Below are 21853 nucleotides of genomic sequence, written 5' to 3'. Positions count from 1 at the left end.
CTTGGATGGACCTCTTGTATGATAAGATAGATCCTTGGCTCCATAATCTACTTTGTTAAGATCTTGCACTTGATTGATTTTTTGAACTGCACTTTTTCAGTAGCATTTTATTCTGCATTTTTATAGTTTTACCTTATTCTAGCTCAATGCACTGTGTAATGATTTGATCTGTATGAACAGAATGCAAGACAAAACCTTTCACTGTATCTCAGTACGTGATAATAATAAACCAATTTCAGTACCTGCTGAGTATTTGCAGTATTCCCAACAACTTTCTTTTGATAGGAGTTGATTTATTTCAAGGGCATTTGGAATCTCTTTGGACACAGCTTCTTTATTAACCCAGTCCCTCTTGATCTCAGATATCCCAAGTGCCCAGTGTTGTGAGGAGTGTGCAGTTAGTTACCCTTCTGCACCTTGGAATTGGAACTGGTTTATTATTACCTCATGTACTGAGGTATGGTGAAAAACTTGTCTTGCATTCTGTTTATACAGATCCAATGATTACACAGTGCATGAAGGCAAAACAACAGCAATACAGAATAAAGTGTAACAGCCACAGAGAAAGTACGGGGCAGGTAAACAGTAAGGTGCAAGATCATGAGATTGATTGTGAGGCCAAGCATCCATCTTATCGTACTACCTTATTTCTTTTTCCACCTAGTGACTATAATTTCAGGCCAAAGTAAAGAATCTCTTGATACCATTTTGAAGGAACCCGGGATGATGGCCTGTCTTATCACTAAAACTGATCACCTTAGTTGCTCCCTGTCAGAGACAACCCCTCCCCTATCCTCCCCGTGGCCTAACAATCTTCTATTGTCCCATTCCCGAAATGTTGACTCTGTTTTTCTCATCCTACAGTTACTACTTGATCTGCTGAGTAGTTCCAACATTTTCTGGTGTTAGATTTCCAGCATCCATGTTTTTTATTAAATTTTCACCAAACCTGATTACTTGGCTGTTATCATATTCCTGTGTAGGTCCAAATTGCTGTTCTGTTTCCTAATTTCATTCAGCATTTAACTTGAGTTTGATTCCAGGTGGAGTCACGTTCCAGTGGCAAGGGGTGTTTGGGGAGAGTGGTAGGTTACAAGGAGGGAGGGAAGCAGGTGTGGCAGTAAAGTTAGTGTATTATAAATGGATTACACTGCCCTGTACTGTCCTCTGCTGTTCAGCAGCTGTATTTCTAGACTGACACAGCTCACCCATCACACTCTGACATGTAGTCAGGATATTTCCTTATCACCTGTGATATATGTCAGCAGATTTTATAGATTGTCATCCTGTATGCAGCACCACTCACTCATTCAACACTCACTCCCCCTCCATCTAAGGGTGGAAAGATCAGTGGATGTGAGGATAATTGTAGCTGATCCTCTCCCTTCCTGCAGTATTACTGGTATTGGTATTAGTTTATTAATGTCATATGTACCATGCATAGAATCATAGAACACTACTGCACAGAAACAGGCCTTTCAGCCCATCTAGTCTGTGCTGAATCATTAATCTGCCTAGTCTCACCGACTTGCACCTAAGCCATAGCTTTCCGTACACCTCTCATTCATGTACCTACCAAATTTCTCTTAAATGTTGAAATCGAAGTTACATTCACCACCTGCACTGGCAGTTCATTCCACACTCTCATCAACCTCTGGGAGAAGATGTTCGTCTTCTTGTTCCCTTTAACCCATGACCTCTAGTCGTAGTCTGTGCCGGCATGGCTTTCTGCCTAGTGCCATCTTCCTGCACCTGGACCATAACCCTCCAAGCCCCTCCCATCCAGGTACCTATCCAAACTTCCCTTAAATGTTGTGACTGAAACGGCTTCTACCACTTCCACTGGCAGCTCGTTCCACACCTGCACCACCCTGTGAGTGAAGAAATTCCCCCTCAGATTCTCCAGCAACATCCTTGTGAATTTTCTCTGCACTCTTTCGATTTTATTTACATCTTTCCTGCCCAAAATTGCACACAATACTCCAAATTAGGCCTCACCAGCGTCTTGTACAATTTCAACATAACATTCCAACAGTGAAAAGCTTGCCTTACATACTGTTTATACACGTCAAATCACATTGAGGTAGAACAAAATCAATGCAGAATAAAGTGTAAAAGCCACAGATACGATGCAGTGCAGGTAAATGATAAGGTGAAAGATCATAACGAGGTTGATTGTGAGGTCAAGAGTCCATCTTAGAGTCCTTCAAGAGTCTGATAACAGAGGGATAGAAGCTGTCCTTGGGCCTGGTGGTATGTGCTTCCAGGTTTTTGTATCCTTGGTGCAATGGGAGAGGGGAGAAGAGAGAATGTCTGGAGTAGGTGGTCTTTGATTATGCTGGCTGCTTTACTGAGGAGGCAAGAAATGTAGATAGAGTCCACAGAGAGAAGACTGGTCCCTATGATGTGCTAAGCAGTGTCCACAAACCTCTGCAGTTTCTTACGGTCATGTGCAGAGCAGTTGCCATACTGAGCTGTTATGCATCCAGATAGAATGCTTTCTGTGGTGCATTGAAAAAATCGGTAAGGGGCACGCCAAATGTCTTTAGCCTCCTGAGCAAGTAGAGTTGTTGGTGAACTTTCTCAGAGGTGACATCAACATGGTTGGACCAGGACAGGCTATTGGAGATGTTTATTCTTAGGAACTTGAAGCTCTCAATCCTCTCAACCTCAACATTTTTATGTAAACAGGAGCATGCGCAGGCACCCCCCCTTCCTGAAACCAATAACCATATCTTTTGTTTTGTTGTCATGACACCATGTCACTAAGCACTCTACTTTATAGATTTAAGGTCAGAGGTGAGAGATTTAAAGGGGACACAATAGGCAATTTTTTTCATGCAGTGGGTGTGTAGAATGAACTGCTAGAGGAAGTGGTAAAGGTGAGCATGTTAATAGCATTTAAAAGACATTTGGAAAGGTTCATGGATGGAAAATATTAGAGGTGTATGTGCTAAATGCAGGCAAATGGAGCGAGCTCACAAAATGACCTTGGCTGGTATGGATGAGATGCGCCATAGGGTCTGGTTCTGTGCTGCGTAACTCGAGAACTCTAGGAAATTGAGGAAATAGGCATTTCAAAGTTCAAAGTAAATTTTATTATCAAAGTGCATATATGTCACCATACACAACCCTGATATTCATTTTCTTGTGGACATACTCAATAAATCTATAAAATAATAATCACAACAGAATCAATGAAAGACCATACCAACTTGGGTGTTGAACCAGAGTGCAAAGATAATAAACTGTGCAAATATCAAAAGAGGAAATAATAATAATAAATAAGCAATAAATATTGAGAACATGAGATGAGAGTCCTTGAAAGTGAGTCCATTGGTTCTGGGAACATTTCAGTGATGGGGCAAGTGAAGTTGAGTGAAGTTATCCCCTTTGGTTCAAGAGCCTCATGATCGAGCGGTTGTAAGAAATTTGCCCCACGTTTCTAGTCCATTATGTTTTCTTTTCCCTTCCATATTGCTTTGCTGAATGAAGACACATTTCAGACATCCCAGATAAGTTTTTATTCATACCAGCACTGAACATTTCAGTGCAGCTTCTGGGATCATGCTGTGCATTAACAGGAAACCATGTTGGGAAGTATTTCACTGGTTGTAGATTATTTTTGGATCGAATCATCTCCTGAGACTGTGAAGGTGCTGTTGCAATGTTCACTATCCTTTCCACCTCCTGGCTTACTCTTGTAATTTATTCCAGTGCTGGATGAAAGGCTGCCCCCTTTTTCATCCGTTATCCCACTGGATGATTGCCTAGATCAATTGATCAAATCTCTTCACATCTGGGTTAATTCTTGTACAGACACGAACTGGAAATTCCCAAAGAAATATTTGGTGATTTAAAACAACTCACAACGTGCCTTAGGTTTCCCGTGTTTCCATTGATTCAGTGAAGATGGTGCTCCCTCAACCATCAAATACACTATTGTCTTTCTGTCTCTCGTTCCAGCTTCAAAACCACAGCTTCCTAAAGCGAATGGACAAACCTGGGGGAGACTGCTGGTGAGTATGTTCGTGCCAAGCTTGGGGGCAGGGGTGGGGCAGACTCCTCAATCATTGTGGAATATACATCTCGTAATCTTATGAGGAACATGAGTGATGAGTGGGGAATGTTTGCTGGGCCGGGGTTTTGCTCTATGACTGGGTGTGGGTTGCTTTTGGTAGGGATGCCTGCTGGGAGGATGGCTTTTGTACTCTGGGTGGGATTAGTTGTTGGTGAGCTGAAGCTGGCTGTAGTGTGGACCATAATGCATTGCTAGTGAGCTAGATTACTCATTTGTCTTGTATAACACTTCTCCACAGAAGAAGTTAATAGGCATTTACTGTACCAAGAATTTGCTTGTGAATTTTCATTGTAAAAAGCTGGAATCAGTAATTGCAGCTGTAAAACTCCCAGATTGTTGGTGGCTTCCACCCGCTTCTCCAGTGCAAGGAATTAACCTCCTTCAGACAATGACAAAAGTTGATTCCAAACTCAAACCAATCTCTGAACTGTGAGCTAAATGGGATTATGATCCTGCACACTTGAGCCAGCTGATAATGCTTTTTGCCGAGGCTGATCCCTGTGGGTTGGCAGGGAGAGCCTGATAATAATCTGCACCGTTCAGCAGTGGTGCGAGGGAAAAGGTAGACAGGTGACATTTGGTGCCACAAACTTTGCTGATTGCTGATGGGTTCTTCATTTTCCAGAAAGTCTTTGACTTGTCCTTGGCTGCGATCTTCATTTTGATCACTGAATTCTTTGAAAAGCTTGCTTACTTTGGATTGAGAGGTAAGGGCAAATGTCTGTAAATGTCCTGTAGTCAATCAAGAGCCTTTCCTAATAGACACAGGGATCAAAAGTTGTCCCCCAAGACCTGGCACACTACTGTGGAGATGGATGGCAGTTTAAGAAGTTGGTTGTTGTACCTTTTTTGTATCTTGTGGTGCAGCGAGATAGCATTTTTTTTGCCATTTCCTTAGCTTTTGCCTATTTTTAAGAGGCCAAGTTGCCAGCTCGATGCTCAATCCCGCACGGATGGAAAGCATGCAAGGAGCCGGCCAAGTTCAAACCTGGGACCATTCGCCTTCAAATCCAGTGCTGATGCCTCTCTACCACTGGCTGGCAAAGGAATTGGTTACTATTGTCACCAGATAGAGTGAAAAGTGTTTGTTTTACATGCTATCCAGGCAGATCATGCCATGCATAAATGCATCAAAGCAGTAAAAGAAAACAGAATGCAGAGTATAATGCAGCAGTTCCAGAGAAAATTCAGTGCAGGTAGACAAATAAATTGCAAGGGCCAGGCCGAGGTGGACTGCAAGATCACAATTTCATCTTTTCATGTATGAGAGGTCTATTCAGGAGCCCGATAACAGTGGGGTAGAAGCTGTCCTTAAATCTGGTGGCATTGCTCTGCAGCTTTGTATCTTCTGCCTGACAGGAGAGGGGAGAAGAATAAATGACTGGGATAGGAGAAATTATTAATTATGAAGGGCACCTGAACACTCTGTAGTGGTAAAGGGCTTTACTAATTGTTTTGCTCTCAGAAATTCTTTCACTGAAAAAGCTTTCCCTAAACATCATGGGTCAGAGGTTCACTCACTGACCACTTTGGGTCAGAATATTAGTCACTGAAGATCTTGAGGTTACAATTAATTATCCTGAGTGCCACAGTAGAGTAGTGGTTGGTGCGATGTTATTACAGTTCGAGGAGCTGGAGTTCAGTGTTCAATCCCAGTGTTCTCTGTACGTCCTCCTCATGGAATGTGTGGCTTTTCTCTGGCTCCCTTGCTTTCCTCCCACTGTCCAAAGGAGTATGGGGTAGGTTATTTGGTCGTTGTAAATTGTCCCGTGATTAGTTTACAGCTAAATCAGGTTTGTTGGGGGTTGTTGGGCAGTGCAGAAGGAAGGGCCTAATCTGTGCCATATCTCTAAATAAAAAAAATCAAGTCAATCATTAAATATCCCAGGATCAGAAAGATTTGGCACATGACTTTCATCTATTGAATTCCTGGGTTCAGGGACTGGGAATTGAACTCACATTCTTCTGACCTGGTGGCGGTGGTGGTGGTGGTGGGGGGGGGGGGGGGGCCAGAACTTTCCTACCATTGAATTACCGTGGAAGGGAAATAGTTGGTCAGTTTACACCACTCAGTTAATTTGGTCAAGGCAGCTTTGTAATGAGTCTCTGTGAATGTATCTATGTATCTCAATAGGTAGGTTTTCACAATAACACTTTTGTATCTTGTTTGAGCTATCCTGGTTTTGTACTTCACTGATGCACTCTTCCTGACTGAGAGCAAAGCCACGTCGTTCTACCATGTCTTCATCTTCTTCTCCGTAACCTTCACCATCTTCGGAGCGTTCCTCTCAGACTTCTGCTTTGGTCGATACAGGTATGAGACAATCCAGCTTTAGAAGCTCAAAAGGTAATTTACCAGAGATGCAAGAGTTTAAATGACGGAATAGTATAGATTTCAATTATGAGGAGAAAAGAAAGGAGAAGTTGAGTCTGTTCTTCTTGGAACAGTGGAGGTAGGGAGAGAACGTCATTGAGCTACATAAAATTATGAGGTCTATAGAAAGGGTAGACTGCATGAAATGTTTCTCCATATCAGAGGTGGATAAAATTAGGGGGCATTAGAACATGGACAGCCTGGTAGCATAGTAGTTAGCATAACCCTTTACAGTACCAGTGACCTGGGTTCAACTCCTGCCACTGCCTGCAAAGAGTTTGTATGTTCTCCCGCATGGGTTTCCTTCTGGTGCTCCAGTTTCCTCCCACAGTCCAAAGACGTACCGGTTAGTAGATTAATTGGTCATTATAAATTGTCTGTGATTAGGCTAGGGTTAAATTGGTGGGTTTATGGGTGGTGACTGTACAGTGGTGTATCTCAATAAATACATTTTAAAAAATCAGTTTAGGGTAAGGGATCAGGCTTAGTGGGACTTAACACACTATCAGAGAAGGCAATGACAGCATTTAAGAGGTGTCTAAATGAATACTTGAATCACAAAGGGATGGATGATAGATTAAACTGATGAGCATCTATTGATCATTATGGGTGTGATGGGCTGAATGACTCTTAAAGTTGTGGGTCAACTGAAAGTTGATGTGCTGTTGTTGGATCAAGAACATGGCATTAAGGAACAGATGCAGTTCAGCAACAGCCCAGCTGAATGGGGGCTAGGTTTAGATAAAAGGACAACAGCCTTAGGAGCAGACTTAACCTTCACAACCCTGCTGCATGGTCACCTGTTAGCATAATCTCCAGATCATTGGAGCCAAATGTACTTCTTTGAACTTGTGCCTTCAATGTGGTTCACTGGGGAGACTGAGCTCAGAGCCACTTGTGAGGCACACTGTAAGGTGTTACTAGATTTCTGAAAAAGGATAAATTGGATGTTTAAGTTGCTTTCCAACATGTTATCTGGTTGCTGTTTCTCTTGTCTGAGGATTGAATAACATTCCTGAGGGAGGTGCAGCTCATTAGTTAATGCCCCTGTTACACATCAGGTATGTTGGGACACCAGAGAAGTATTTGATCCAATAATCCAGCCTCTTCTTCCTGCTCCACTCACTGACGAGCTATTACTGCTGCTTCCGTAGATACTTTCTTGGGTCAAATTCCTACAAGTATCAGACAGATGGGTAGCAGCATTTGAAACAAATTTAACTTTCACAACACTGCTGATTGGCCATTGTTGGAATAATCTCAAATTGTCATTGGAACCAGATCTATCTCTTGGAAACTGATCCTACTGTTGAATGTGTATCTCTTTATAGAAAGCATATACAGACCAGTGGAATTGTGGATTCACCAGGATGATAATGGGGGATATAAGCATGGCAACGTTGATAGAAAGATAGAGACATTTGGACCCACAAACTTGTCCAAAGGCATTGTAGTACATTGCACATCAGTAAGTGTGCTGTCCAATCACCCACTCAAAATGATGTCATCTCCTGGATAAAAGAACTACAAAGTTCCCCTACAGTCCCTTGGAGATAATAAAAAGGAGGGAATTACTCTTGCCCTGAGCCCTTGCAATCTAATCATTTGCAGAAGCTGTTGAACCCAGTTAGAAACAGTTGCTGACTATTCTTGAAAGGAATCAGTACTCTACTGCATGGACCAGTAACTTGTGGCTTTGATCTGTGGGAAAAGCTAGAATGGGACATTGAACTTTGTTTGGGTCTTTACAGCATTTAGATAAAACCATAAGACATACAATAGGAGCAGAATTAGGCGATTCAGCCTATCGAGGCTGCTCTGCCATTTCATCATGTTGATCCATTATCTCTCTCAACCCCATTCTCCAGCCTTTTCTCTGTAGCCTTTCACGCCCTGACTAAACAAGAACCTATCAATCGCTGCCTTAAATACACCAAACGACCTGGCCTCCACAGCCGCCTGGGGCATCAAATTCCACAGATTCACCATCGCCTGGCTAAAGAAATTCTCCTCATCTCCATTTTAAATGGATGCCCCTTTATTCTGAGGCTCTGCCCTCAGTTCCTAGATTCCCCCACGATAGGAGACTTCCTCTCCACATCCACTCTCTCTAGACCCTTCAATATTTGATATATTCCAATGAGATCCCCTCCCTCCCTTATTCCTTATTCTTCTATACTCTAGTGAGTAGAGACCCAGAGACATCAAATGGTCCTCATATGATAACTCTTTCAGTCTGGGAATCATACTCATGAACCTCCTCTGTACTCTCTTCAATGTCAGGGCATCCTTTCTTAGATAAGGGGCTCAAAACTGCTCACGATACTCTGTACAGTCTGACTAATGGCATATAAAGACTCAGCATACATCCTTTTCTTTTATATTCTAGTCCTCTTGAAATGAATGCTAATGTTGCATGAAATAAAACACAATTTCTAATCCTCTGTTACCCATTTAACTGGAACAAGCTGACAACTAGGATGATATATTTCTGTCAGACTTCAAAGTCCTCAGCTAGTTCACACTTAAACTCACATCTTCCTAAAGAGCAGTGTCCCTTCACCCTTAGCCTTCCCTGATAAATCACTAATTTTGTGGAGTACCTGACTTCGTTTCATCCTTGCACTCTTCCCAAAACTTCAGTCTCACTCATGGGCAACTGTGGTTATCGACAACAAAGTGTCATACCAGGAGGGAGGACAGAAGTTGCAATTGTTCTGATTACAAGGCAGAGAAGGTTAAAGAGAGATTGCATTTGAACTGTTCAAAGTTATTATGGGTTTTGAGAAGAAAAACTAATTCCACTGACAGGAGATGAACAGTGGATATGCATTTTAATTAATTAGATAAATTTAATGAGATGTAAGAAAGGGAGGGACATTTCATGCAGCTAATTTTATAGACAAAGGGAATAGATTCTAAAATAAATCTCACAAAGCAATTAGACAACCTATATCAACATGAAAAGTGTTATGGGTGCAGAGCTGGAGATTAATTAAACAGCTATATCAAGGAGCTGATGCACTTACAATAGTTGAAATGGTCTCCTCCTGCGCCATTAGATGATTCTATTTAAATTCCGGTGCCTGTGCATTGGATAAGTAGAGTTTTGGCCATTTAGGTAATGGTGAGTAAAGGTAGGAGACCAACAAGAAGTCAATTGTGTGACATTGTCCCTAACCCTTGTCTTCTCCAACTTGAATTCCAGGTGTATTCTGATCTCCACCATATTGTACCTGTCTGGTACCGTTATTTTGTCAACCACTGCCATTTCAGTACTAAATGGAAAGTCAGGGTGAGTCATGAACCTGTCCTGGGTAAGTGTGGGTGTGGCTGGTGGGGTCCATCTGTAATGTGTCTGGGACTTCACAAAATGATCAGTAGCATTATTTCACTGATTTCTTTAATTCCCCACTCAGCTTTATTCTTACCCTATTCACCTTGTTGCCCCGAATAACTGGACCTTGACAACTTGCACTTGTTTCTCAATCATACTTTTATTCACTTGAGTACAATGTGGTCAACCCAATCGAATTCTGTTGGGCTGCTCTGCCTCAGCTTACAAAACAAGACACTTTATAGTTATATTTAACCAATTTCCACAGTACGTGATAGCTTACATGATGCTTTTAAGTCTATAATTGTTCATTGCAGATACAGGCTGCCTAGAGCAAGCACTTCTCTAGTCACGTAGCTGTGGCTATGGCTCTAGGCTTCCAATGAGAGGAGGATATCCAATTTCTCTTATTCACTTCTGTCTTGCCAGCAACTAGTGGGGCCATAGGACAGTGGTTGCTGAAATCTTGACAGGAACGCCCAGGGTGCAGTTTTTTACTTACATGTCCCACCATGATTACCCATTTTACAGACCCCCGTACACCAATGCAGGGAGAAAACACCAATTTTTCTACAACTTGGACATGCCACCTACGGTTCCTGTACAATTTGGTTTGGCTCCTGGATGTACAAAGTGAATCTCCATGATTCACAAAAATAACCTGGCTTACTTCCTCCAGGGTGATCATGATCACACCCCTACCCACATAAATCAAACCCCCGCACCTAGCTCTCCCATCTGGTCTGTTGGTCTGGCCTTATCTCCTGTGTCAAATGAGGGAACTTATCCATTCGGTGCCCTATGACTCAGATTGTAAATGAGACCAGAGTCTCAAAATAGCTGCAGAATCTTCACCACAGAAATGGGCAACTAATTGAGGTTAAGACTGTCCACAAAATTCTCTTCTGGACCTTGAGAGTAATAATGGGCCTGTGAAACTCCATGAACTTGAGTGACTATCGTTTGCATTAGGTCACGTACCCAAGAATCAATTCTTCATACATTAGCTCCTGCCCATTGTTTTTGTCTTAATGGGGAAAGATGCTTCTGTTTCGAAGTTCTGTCTGGGTAAGAATGGCCAGAGCCTGGGTCTGCCCTCTCCATTGGGGTGATTGATTGGAGAGGATTTTCTTTTTACCTTATTCTGTCCACATTAAGCTGAGCCCTGCCCTTGTTTCTCCCATGCACTCCAGCATCGTAGACTTCTTGCACTGACTGGACTCTCTCTGTTTGCAGTGTGGGTTCCTACATTGGATTCTTTCTCATTACCTTGGGATCTGGCTGCAACCGATCCAACATGTCACCTTTTGGTGCTGATCAGATTGGTGCAAAAGAGGTGAGGACAGACTTACTGTGTGGTTATTGGAGTTTTATGAATTGTAGCTAATTCACAGAATAACGACCTTGAGCTTGGGATGGTCTGGGGCCACGTGAAGGGAACTTAAATAAGGAGACTTGAAGAAAGGGTCAACACGTACAAACAAGCTGGATGAACTCAGCAACTCATTGACTGCTCGTTTCCACGGATGCTGCCCGACCTGCTGAGTTCATCCAGCTTGTTTGTATGTCTTGATTTGACCACAGCATCTGCAGTGTGCTTTGTGTTCACTTGAAGAAAGGATGAATTGAGGAAAGATGGAAGAGGCTTTGAGTAGAGTATAGCAACAGCAGGGCCCCCACCCTTGTTTTACTGCTGTAAATTTTATCTATTTCAAGGTCATTATTCTGTGAATTAGCTAAGCTCAATAATGTGAGAAAATTCAGTGGACTATAACAAATACACTATTTTCCCAAATCTCTCAGGAACTGCATGATGCGTTTTGAAGGACAGATAGCTCTGCTATAACACGATAGTTACATTCCTGAAAAATCTCATGTTATAAAATGACATGTTGTAACAGAACAGTTTGCAGTTATCTTCAAAACACAGATTTAAACAGGCTTTCCCACTTGTGCTATAGCCAATGTGATGCATGTAATGACAATTATGTTCCATAATCTGTAAACACTGTAGATAGGTGCAGCAGCTTGTTAGTTCAGTGGCATCAGGGCCAGTTGTACCTGTTTTTGGTTGAGGTGGACATCACCTCAAGGAATTCTGGACAAGAGTAATCTCATGGAAGGGGTATGTCTAAATATTTCCTCAGTGGTCTGTTTCCATAGCTGGCCACTTGCTTCTCTCCCCTTTGCCTTTTGGATGGATCTGGGGGAAGTCTGTATTGATATGTACAAGGCATTTCAGTACATGAGATGGGCAGGAGGGACAGAGGTTTGTAACATCCTACAAACATGAACCAAATCTTTGATTGAGTAGAAATATTGGTTGTGGAACTGGGAGAATGGTCAACTCTTTTTTAAATAGAATTGTGGTAGACTTAGCAGACAATGAATGTGAGAAGTCTTATGGGGCATCCCAAGGACTTGAATAGAAGTTCAAAGGCACCTGTTTGCACAGTTGTGCACATCGGACCATAACTCAGCATAACTCAGGGGTGCCTAGTCCCAGACACTAGTGAATAGGCTACATCCAGGAATAGCTTTTCCTTCCAGGGTACATAAGGTATGTCAATTGTCTGAGGTTCTGCTTCCCAGGCTGTGATTGATGTAAGAAGGTTGTGGGGGAGATCAGAGAATTGGAAGAAGTTTATTAGGGCAGGAGAAATTTGCAGAGGCCATGGCTCCACAGTTCAGGGGTGATACCTGAGGAGCAGAAAACACTATTATACATAATAAAGATAAATGTATGAACACAAAGATGCAGTTTAACCTTGATAGTGGACTGAAGAAGAGGGCTGATCAGGGAAATGTGGTAGATTTAGTGTATATGGATCTCCAAAAGCATTTGATAAGCACTCTTCCACCTAATGGAGAGTCTTGCATTTTGATAACATCAGTGACTACTGAAGACCACAAGACCATTAGGCATAGGAACACTGGCCGATCAGCAATTCTGGATTAGGTGTTGTGCAATGAACCGGAATTGATTAGAGAGCTTAAGCTAAAAGAACCTTTAGGGGAAAGTGAGCCTAAATGGGTACTTTGGGACAGATTTTAAATTAACTTTAAAGTCAGATATATGAGTATTATGGTGGAGTAAAGGGAATTACAGAGGCATGAGTTGGCCAGAATTAATTGGACAAGAACACTGGCAGGGATGATGATGGAGCAGCAATGGTTGGAATTTCTGGAAGCAATTCGGAAGGCACAGGATATATACATCCCAAAGAGGAAGAAGCATACTCAAGGAAAGAAGACACAACTGTGGCTAACAAGAGAAGTCGACACCAACATAAAAGCCAAAGAGAGGGCATATAATAAAACAAAAATTAGTCGGAAGTTAGAGGATTGGGAAGCTTTTAAAAAGCAACAGAAGGCAACTAAAAAAGTCATTAAGAAGGTCAAGATGGAATATGAAAGTAAGCTAGCCAATAATATTAAAGAGTGGCGAGTTTCTTCAGATACATAAAATGTAAAAGAGAGGTGAGAAAACGATGGAAAACGATGCTGGAGAAGTCGTATTGGGGATCAACAAAATATCGAACAAACTGAATAACTATTTTGCATTAGTCTTCACTGTGGAAGACCCTAGCAGCACATGGAAGTTCCAGGTGTCAGGGGTCATGAAGTGTATGAAGCTACCATTACTAGAGAGAAGGTTCTTGGGAAACTGAAAGGTCTGAAGGTAGATGAGCCACCTGGTGTAGAAAATTATATTGCACTAATCTTAACCAAACATTTGTTGTATTTGTCATACTATCAAGACATAGTCTTGACCAATTTGCTTCTTCAATTTTAATATTCAAATCACTTTCCCATTTTTGTCTTGACTTATGGACTCCTTGTTTAATTGCCTGTTTTTGAATCAAATTATACATACAAGATATAAATTTTTTAATTTCCTTTTTGAATTAAAATTTCTATTTCATTAGATTTCGACAATAACATTGTTTGACCTAATTTTTCTCTTAAATAAGCCCTTAGTTGAAAGTAACAAAATAAAGTGTTATTTGATACTTTATATTTATTCTTTAATTGATCAAATGACATTAATATACCTCCTTCAAAACAATCTCCTATATATTTAATCCCTTTTTGAAACCAATTATATAAAAGTTGATTGTCCATTGTAAAAGGAATAAATCTATTTTGAATTAAAGATCTCTTTGCTAATAAAGATTTTTTTTGTCTCATCATCAACATTTATCTTATCCCATAAGTCAATCAAATGTTTTAATATAGGAGATTCTTTCTTTTCCCGTATCCATTTAGATTCCCATTTATATATAAAATCTTCCGGTACATTTTCTCCTATTTTATCTAGTTCTATTCTAATCCATGCCAGTTTATCTTCCTCGAAAAAAGATGCAATAAATCTAAGTTGATTTGCTTTATAATAATTCTTAAAATTTGGAAGTTGTAACCCTACTAGATCAAATTTCCATGTCAATTTTTCCAACGATATTCTTGACATCTTACCTTTCCAGAGAAACTTCCTCACATATTTGTTTAACTCTTGAAAAAACTTCTGGGGTAATTGTATTGGTAATGATTGAAATAAATATTGTAGTCTAGGGAATATATTCATTTTTATAGTATTTACTCTACCGACTAATGTTATTGGTAATGCCATCCATTTATCAAGATCTTCCTGAATTTTTTTCAAAAGTGGTGAATAATTTAATTTGTATAAGTTTTTTATGTCATTATCAACTCTTATACCTAAATATTTTATACCCCTTGCTGGCCATCTAAATTGAGTTATTAATCGACATAGACTATAGTCTCCATTAGTAAGAGGTAAAATTTCACTTTTATCCCAATTTATTTTATAACCTGATATTTTCCCATATTCTTCTAATCTATAAGATTATTTGCGTAATGAATGTAATGGATCTGTTAAATAAAGTAAAACATCATCAGCAAGTAAGTTTCTACATCAATTATATATTACACCACAAAAAATAAATAAATTAAATCCAAATTTATCTGATCAGTGTTTCCGATGTAACCAAGAAACTGGTACTTTTTTACATTCTACATGGTCTTGTTCTAAAATTCAACCTTTTTGGACAAATTTAAGACTTTTACTGGAACAAATTACAGGAACACAACTTCCTCATAATCCAAAATTACTCTTACTAGGTGATATTGATGGGATAAAACCGAAACTCAAACTAAATAAATATCAGAAAGAATTCATAAAAATTGCATTGGCAGTAGCCAAAAAGGCTATTGCAGTTACTTGGAAATCGGATACATATTTAAGTATAGATTGTTGGAAGAAAGAAATTTATGGCTGTATTCCATTAGAAAAAATTACTTGTAATTTAAGAGATAAATATGAAACATTTCTGAAAATTTGGTGCCCTTATTTACAAAAGACAGGACTAAATATATAGGTGCTCTGGAGATGAAACAATTGGTTACTTGGGGAAAGAAATAAATATATATTCTAAAGTTATTACGAACTCCATGGAGCATGTGGAGATCTTCCAACAGCCAGGCACTCTTTCTTTTTTTCTTTCTTTCTTTCTTTCTCTTTTTTTCTATAGGGAGGTTAGTGGGGAGGGGGGAAGGGTTATATACATTTTTTCCATACTTTACTCTGTAATCGCTTAAAAACGCAATAAAAAAAGTTTTCAAAAAAAAAAACGATGAGTCACCTGGATCTAGCATGGGTAAAGCAGTGGCTGATTGCAGGAAGCAAACAGTGGGAGTGAAGGTGGCTGCCGGTGACTAGTGGTGTTCTGCAGAGGTCTGTGTTGGGATAGATACTTTTTACGTTATATGTCAATGATTTGGATGATGGAACGGATGGCTTTGTTGCAAAGTGTCTAGACAATATGAAGATAGGTGGAGGTGCAAGTAGTTTTGAGGAAGTAAAGAGGCATCAGAAGGACTTGGACAGATTAGGAGAATGGGCAAAGAAAAGGCAGATGGAATACAGTGCCGGGAAGTGTATGGTCATGCACTTTGGTAGAAGAAGTGAAAGAGTTGACTATTTTCTAAATGGTGAGAAAATACAAAAAAAACTGAGGTGTAAAGGGACTTGGGAGTCCTTGTGCAGGATTCACTAAAGGTTAATTTTCAGGTTGAGCCTGTGGTGAGGAAGGCAAATGTGATGTTAGCAATCATTTCAAGAGGACTGGAATATAAAAGTAAGGATGTAATGTTGAGACTTTATAAAGCCCTGGTGAGACCTCACTTGGAGTATTGTGAGCCGATTTGAGCCTCTTATCTTAGAAAGGATGTGCTGAAACAGGAGAGGGTTCAAAGGAGGTTCACAAAAATAATTCCAGGATTGAATGGCTTGTCATGTGAAGAGCGCATGATGATTCTGGGTCAGTATTCACTAGAATTCAGAAGAAAAAGGGGTGACCTATTGAATGGTGAAAGGCCTTGATAGAGTGTAAGTGGAGAGGATGTTTCCTATGGTGGGAGAATCTAAGACCAGATGACACAGCATCAGAATGGAGGAGCATCCTTTTAGAATGGAGAAGAGGACGAATTTCTTTAGCCAGAGATGGTGAATCCGTTGAATTTTTTCCCATGGGCAGCTGTGGAGGCCAAATATATTTAAGTATATTTAAGGAAGAGGTTGATAGATTTTTGATTGGTCAGGTCATAAAGGAATACAGGGGGAGGGCAGGAGATTTGGACTGAGAGGAAAATTGGATCAGCCATGTTGAAATGGCGGAGCAGACTTGGGTCAAATGGCCTAACTCTGCTCCTATATATTATGGTCTTATCGTCCAATAAGGCCAATTAAATTTGCTCCGCCATTCCATCATGGCTAATTTATTATCCCTGTTAATCCCATTCTCCTGCCTTATCCCCGTAATCTTTGACATCATACCAATCAAAAAACCTATCAAACTCCATTTTAAATATACCCAATAACTTGGTCTCCACAGCTGTATGTGGCAATGAATTCCTCAGATCACCACCATCTGGCTGAAGAAATTCCTCCTCATCTTTGTTCAAAAAGGACGTCCTTCTATTCTGAGTCCGTGCCCTCTCGATCTAGATTCACCCACTACAGGAAACATCCTCTTTATGTCCACTCTATCTAGGCCTTTCAAAATTTGATAGGTTTCAATAAGATTCCACACCCCCCCCCCCCCCACTCCATCTTCAAACCTCAGCAAGTACAGGCCCAGAGCCAAATGTCCCTTTCTTTGCTGGGATCATTCTTGTGAGCCTCCTCTGGAGTAAAACAATATGCAATCTCTCATAAGCTGAGAAGGTCATCGGGGTCTTTCTTCCCGCCATCACGGACATTTACACTACATGCTGCATCCACAAAGGAAACAGCATTATGAAGGACCCCATGCACCCCTCATACAATCTCTTCTCCCTCCTGCCGTCTGGGAAAAGGCTCCGAAGCATTCGGGCTCTCACGACCAGACTGTGTAACAGTTTCTTCCCCCAAGCCATCAGACTCCTCAATACCCGAAGCCTGGACTGACTCCTCGGCCTATTGTCCTGTTTATTATTTATTGTAATGCCTGCACTGTTTTTGTGCACTTTATGCAGTCCAGTGTAGGTCTGTAGTCTAGCGTAGCTTTCTCTGTGTTTTTTTTTATTACATAGTTCAGTCTAGTTTTTTGTACTGTGTCATGTAACACCATGGTCCTGAAAAACGTTTTCATTTTTACTATGCGCTGTACCAGCAGTTATGGTCGAACTGATAATAAAAGTTGACTTGATTTGACTTGACTTGATAAGAACCTATGGTATAGAAGCAGGTTATTTTGGCCCTCAAATCTGCTTCAAAATCAAAGTCAAAATAATGTTTACTGTCAAATGCACAAGTACATGTTGCAAAAGTGCAATGCAAAACCTACTTGCCCAGTATAACAGGCACAGACCATCAGATACACAGCATATACAAAAACATAAATTAAACATAATAAATCATATACAGATTTTACAAGAAAATGTTATAACACAACATTTTATACCATGAGATTTTTCAGGTATGTAACTATCATAATATACCAGAACTATCTGTCCTTCACAATGCACAATGCAGTCCCTGAGAGATTTGGGAAAATGGTATTTGTAATATCCCCCGATCTTTCCACTCACATTATTGAGCTTAGTAAATTGTAGTTAATTCACAGAATAATGACCTTAAAATAGATAAAATTTACAGCAGTGAAACAAGGGAGGAGGCTCTGCTGTTGCTACACTCCACTCAAAGCCTCTTCATCCTTCCTCAGGTCAGACTTTCTTCACGGAAGGGAAAACATTTTAGAAGCAATCTCATTAGCAATATAGTAGTAAGATATTTCTGCTACTCAAATCTTCTTGTGATAAATCTCAGTATTCCATTGTTCTCTGAGTTCTTGCTGTACCAGTACATTAACTCCCTACAATTCTTGTGCAAAGATACCCAGATTACTCTGAATATCAACAGTTTTTATACTTCCAACATTTAAAAAGTCTCCATTTGTTTTTTTCTTTCCCTAGCGAAGTGGGTGACTGCTTATTTTTGCACATTATATTCCATTTGCCATGTCCTTGTCTATTCACCCAATTTCTTTGCATCAGCACCATAACACTGATCTCCACAGTGCTTCACGTTGTGTTCCCCCTCTCTGCTTTCTGCTTCTTTACGCAACCTCAGTTCAGAGCAGCACAATATCATGTACATCAATTTTATTTAATAGGTGTGGCACCTATTTGAAATGTTTTCTAAAAGTCAAATACACCACTTCTTTTACGAGTTAACACCTCAAAAAAATGTCCAACATGTTTATCAACCACGAAATCCATTTCTGTATTGATTCCGTCCAGTCCCATGATTACTTTTGAAATTGCTGTTCACCACACAAATATATTCTATAATTCTTACGAGTCTGTTTTTCCTCATTCATCCTCTCCCCCCTTCATTAAATACTGGATTTGCTACCTTCTATTTTATCTAGAAACTATGGGTTTTTGGAATCTGGCAATCAGTGTGTTCACTATTGCTCTTCAAAACCTTGGGATGCAGGTAATCAGTTCTTAGGGATTATTGGCTTTCAGTCCCATTACTTTCTCAGAAACCTTTTCTTCCACAATGTTAATTTCTTGCAGCACCCCATACGCTCTGGACTCATTGCTTTCTATTTCTTTTCCTTGTCCTCAGCATAGACTGAATCAGAGTATTGCTGTAATTTCTACCACTGGTCCTTATTCTCTAATATAATTCCTCCCATTTCAGTCTATCAAAAAACAGATTAACTACTGCCAACCTTTCCCATTTTACATCCCCCATAAAGACTTACACAGGCAGTTTTTATGTTTCTCGTTCAGTTACTCCCGTTTTCTGCTTTTCCTTTCCTTGTTTAGTGCTCTACAAAATTCTGAGATTTTTTAAAATCCATAGTTTATGGCTCTCTTTGTTGCCTTTTGCTTCTTTTGTTAAACGGCCAGACAATTTTTCCTGTTGCTTTTGTTTGCGTCTTGAAGTTTATACTAGTATAAACTGTGCATTGGCCCTTTCAGTGTTATCCATTGCTGACTTGCTGCCGTACCTTTTAACGTCATTTTCTAATTCACTGTGGGACAAAGCAGACACGGCAGGCGGTTTTGGGTAAGAGATGTTTCAGGGTGCAGAGAAGAGTGAGTCATGTGCAGAGTGGGCTGAGAATGGTCTGGCTTCTATAAAGTTTATTGCAACGGGGTTGCAGTATTCTTGAGCCTTCAGTGTTAGTGGAGAATGTCCGTGGTTTTACGCATCATTGGTTATGACAAAGTTTGCCCATTGGTCTACTGTGATGCCACTTCCATGAAATGGAACATTACAGCTGCCAAGCACAAGTACTTTGCTTAAAATATATTCGATAGTAGCAACTGGCAGTAAGGTATGCAGCTTGTGAGTTGCCCCTGGTGTGTAGGTGAGTGGTAACATCTGGGGTGGGGGGAGGGAGGAGTTGATAGGAATGTAGGGAAATAGGTTTTGTGGAAAATAAATAGGGAATTGGATTGTCCTTTTGAGCCAGCATCAAACTCAATGGCTGAAATGGCCTCCTTTATGTTATAAGGAAACAGGGACATAGAAATGGTTTAATTCAGATCTCAAAATTGCAGCAGTTATTTTCAAAGTTCAAAGTTAGTTTATTATCAAAGCACATATATGACACCATATACGACTCTGAGATTAATTTTCCTGCAGGCAATCATAGTAAATACAAGTAACACAATAGGATCAATGGAAGACTGCACACTGCCGTGCTTTCGTTGTAATGGCACTTTTGACTTTGCGCAAACATATTTATAGGCTCTTGTGAATATTTACCTCCGCTCCTGACCTCAGGGTGTCTCAAGCCAGTGAACTATTTCCATTTAGCTGGTTGTTTAATGTAAATTCATCATAGAATCTAAAAAGAAGAAATGTACAAGTGAATGTGTAAAGGCTTGCATGTGGGAGTGCATGAGGGAGTGCGGAAGGGAGTGTGGAAAGGAGTGTGTGTTGTTACTAAATGGCTTTGTTTTTCCTTTGTAGGAGAAACGATACCGGATGTACTTCTCATTTTATTACTTTTCGATGAACTTGGCATCCTTAATCTCTGGTATTGCCATACCGATTCTGAGAGGTAAGGAAGCATGAATTATATTATAATGTTGGGTTTATGTTAATAGTGATCTGAGAAGAGGACAGTTACAGAAGCAGAACATAATCTTTGCTGCCACAATATGGATTTATGTTGAGGAAATTGTATTTAGGTTACATCTGTTAAATTTTTGAGCTAGTAACTACTAGGATATATAAAGGGGTAAAATAAGAGAACAGTAGCAGAAGGCCTTGTTGGCAATGTTGTGTTGGTCAGGCATCCAGAAATTGGTTTATCTGGCTCTATTCTCTCTGAAGTTTAATTGTCATTCAACCATGCACAAATACCCATGAACATAGCCAAACAAAGTGGCATTGCTCTGGGGTCAAAGTGCAAAATACAGTACCAACAGTCATACACTGCACACGACACATAGCAGATATAACCACAATAGCAGAAAATCATACAAAATTGATGTAGCCCCTGAGTGTCATGGCTTGTAGATTGATGCTGTATGGGATATTATCCTGGAGCCATGTTTCTGCAAGAACAAGCATGCAGAAGTTCCTCATCACTTGCTCGTGTAGCTGGTGATGGACACAATGCAGCTTGTCTTCCACCGAGTGAGCACTAGAGGGCAGCACCAATGGGAGCCTGAATTCCAGTGCGCGCACAGAGGCCTCTCCTCTCTCCCATCCTGCCTCTGGCATCTTCTCGCTTGGGCTGCTGCAACAGGTGAGACCACAGCACGAGGGCCGGTCCTACATCAACTACATCACTGAAACTACTTCAACTGTATGGTCCATTCTGTCCTCCCTCTGTATCACCTCACCAGTGCCCTTTCATCCAAAAGCACCACCTCGTCTACTCTCCTGACCATCTGTTTATTTCTATCATGTCTGCCAATCATCCTTTTGCTTTCTCCTGGCCTCTGAGCCTGAGGTACCTGGTGCTCCTACGTTTTTTGCACCCAAGATCTGCAGCATAGCTATTGAAAGGCTTTAACTGAGAGTGAAGGAATCTGCAGAAAATACACAATCAGTTAACTCTTTACTCAAGGCAAACCGGGTAGCTACAGTCTGGTGAGCCTGACTTTGTGTGTGGGAAGTTATATCTGACAAATTTGTAAGAGTTTTTTGAGAGGTAACCAAGAAGATAGATGAAGGCAGGGTGGTGGACGTTGTCTATATGGATAAGGTCCTACCATGCAGGACTGTGTAAGCTAAAAGTAAGCATCGTAAGCTAAAATGGAACACACACAAAATGCTGGAGGAACTCAGCAGGCTAGGCAGCATCTAATGAAAAAAGAAAGCAATTGATGTTTCGGGCTGCGACCCTTCATCAGGACTCGCAAAGGGTCTTGGCCCGAAACATTGACTGTTTATTCTTCTTCATAAATTTGCCTGACATGCTGAGTTCCTCCAGCATTTTGTTTGTGTTGCTCTGGAGTTCCAGCATCTGCAGATTTTCTCAGGCAAGAATGGAAGGTTAGATCACAATGATCCTGGGAGAACTAG

At 40.6% G+C, this 21853-nt stretch overlaps 1 protein-coding gene across 1 annotated transcript in view; it reads left to right on the top strand.

Moving 5' to 3' along the window:
* Positions 1-2985: 2985 nt before the first annotated feature.
* The window catches only part of LOC132384990 (solute carrier family 15 member 1-like), a 63263-nt gene continuing 44395 nt past the window's right edge, over positions 2986-21853 (top strand). Inside the window, exons 1-7 of the mRNA XM_059956715.1 lie at positions 2986-2998; positions 3967-4019; positions 4707-4788; positions 6254-6395; positions 9664-9750; positions 11029-11128; positions 20288-20378. Of these exons, the coding sequence (XP_059812698.1) occupies positions 2986-2998; positions 3967-4019; positions 4707-4788; positions 6254-6395; positions 9664-9750; positions 11029-11128; positions 20288-20378 (568 nt within the window). The remainder of the gene's footprint in view (positions 2999-3966; positions 4020-4706; positions 4789-6253; positions 6396-9663; positions 9751-11028; positions 11129-20287; positions 20379-21853) is intronic.

Source organism: Hypanus sabinus, chromosome X1 (assembly GCF_030144855.1).
Source record: "Hypanus sabinus isolate sHypSab1 chromosome X1, sHypSab1.hap1, whole genome shotgun sequence".
Lineage (NCBI taxonomy): Eukaryota > Metazoa > Chordata > Chondrichthyes > Myliobatiformes > Dasyatidae > Hypanus > Hypanus sabinus.
Note: the sequence above shows the minus strand (reverse complement) of the source record. Positions and strands in the feature narration are given on the sequence as shown.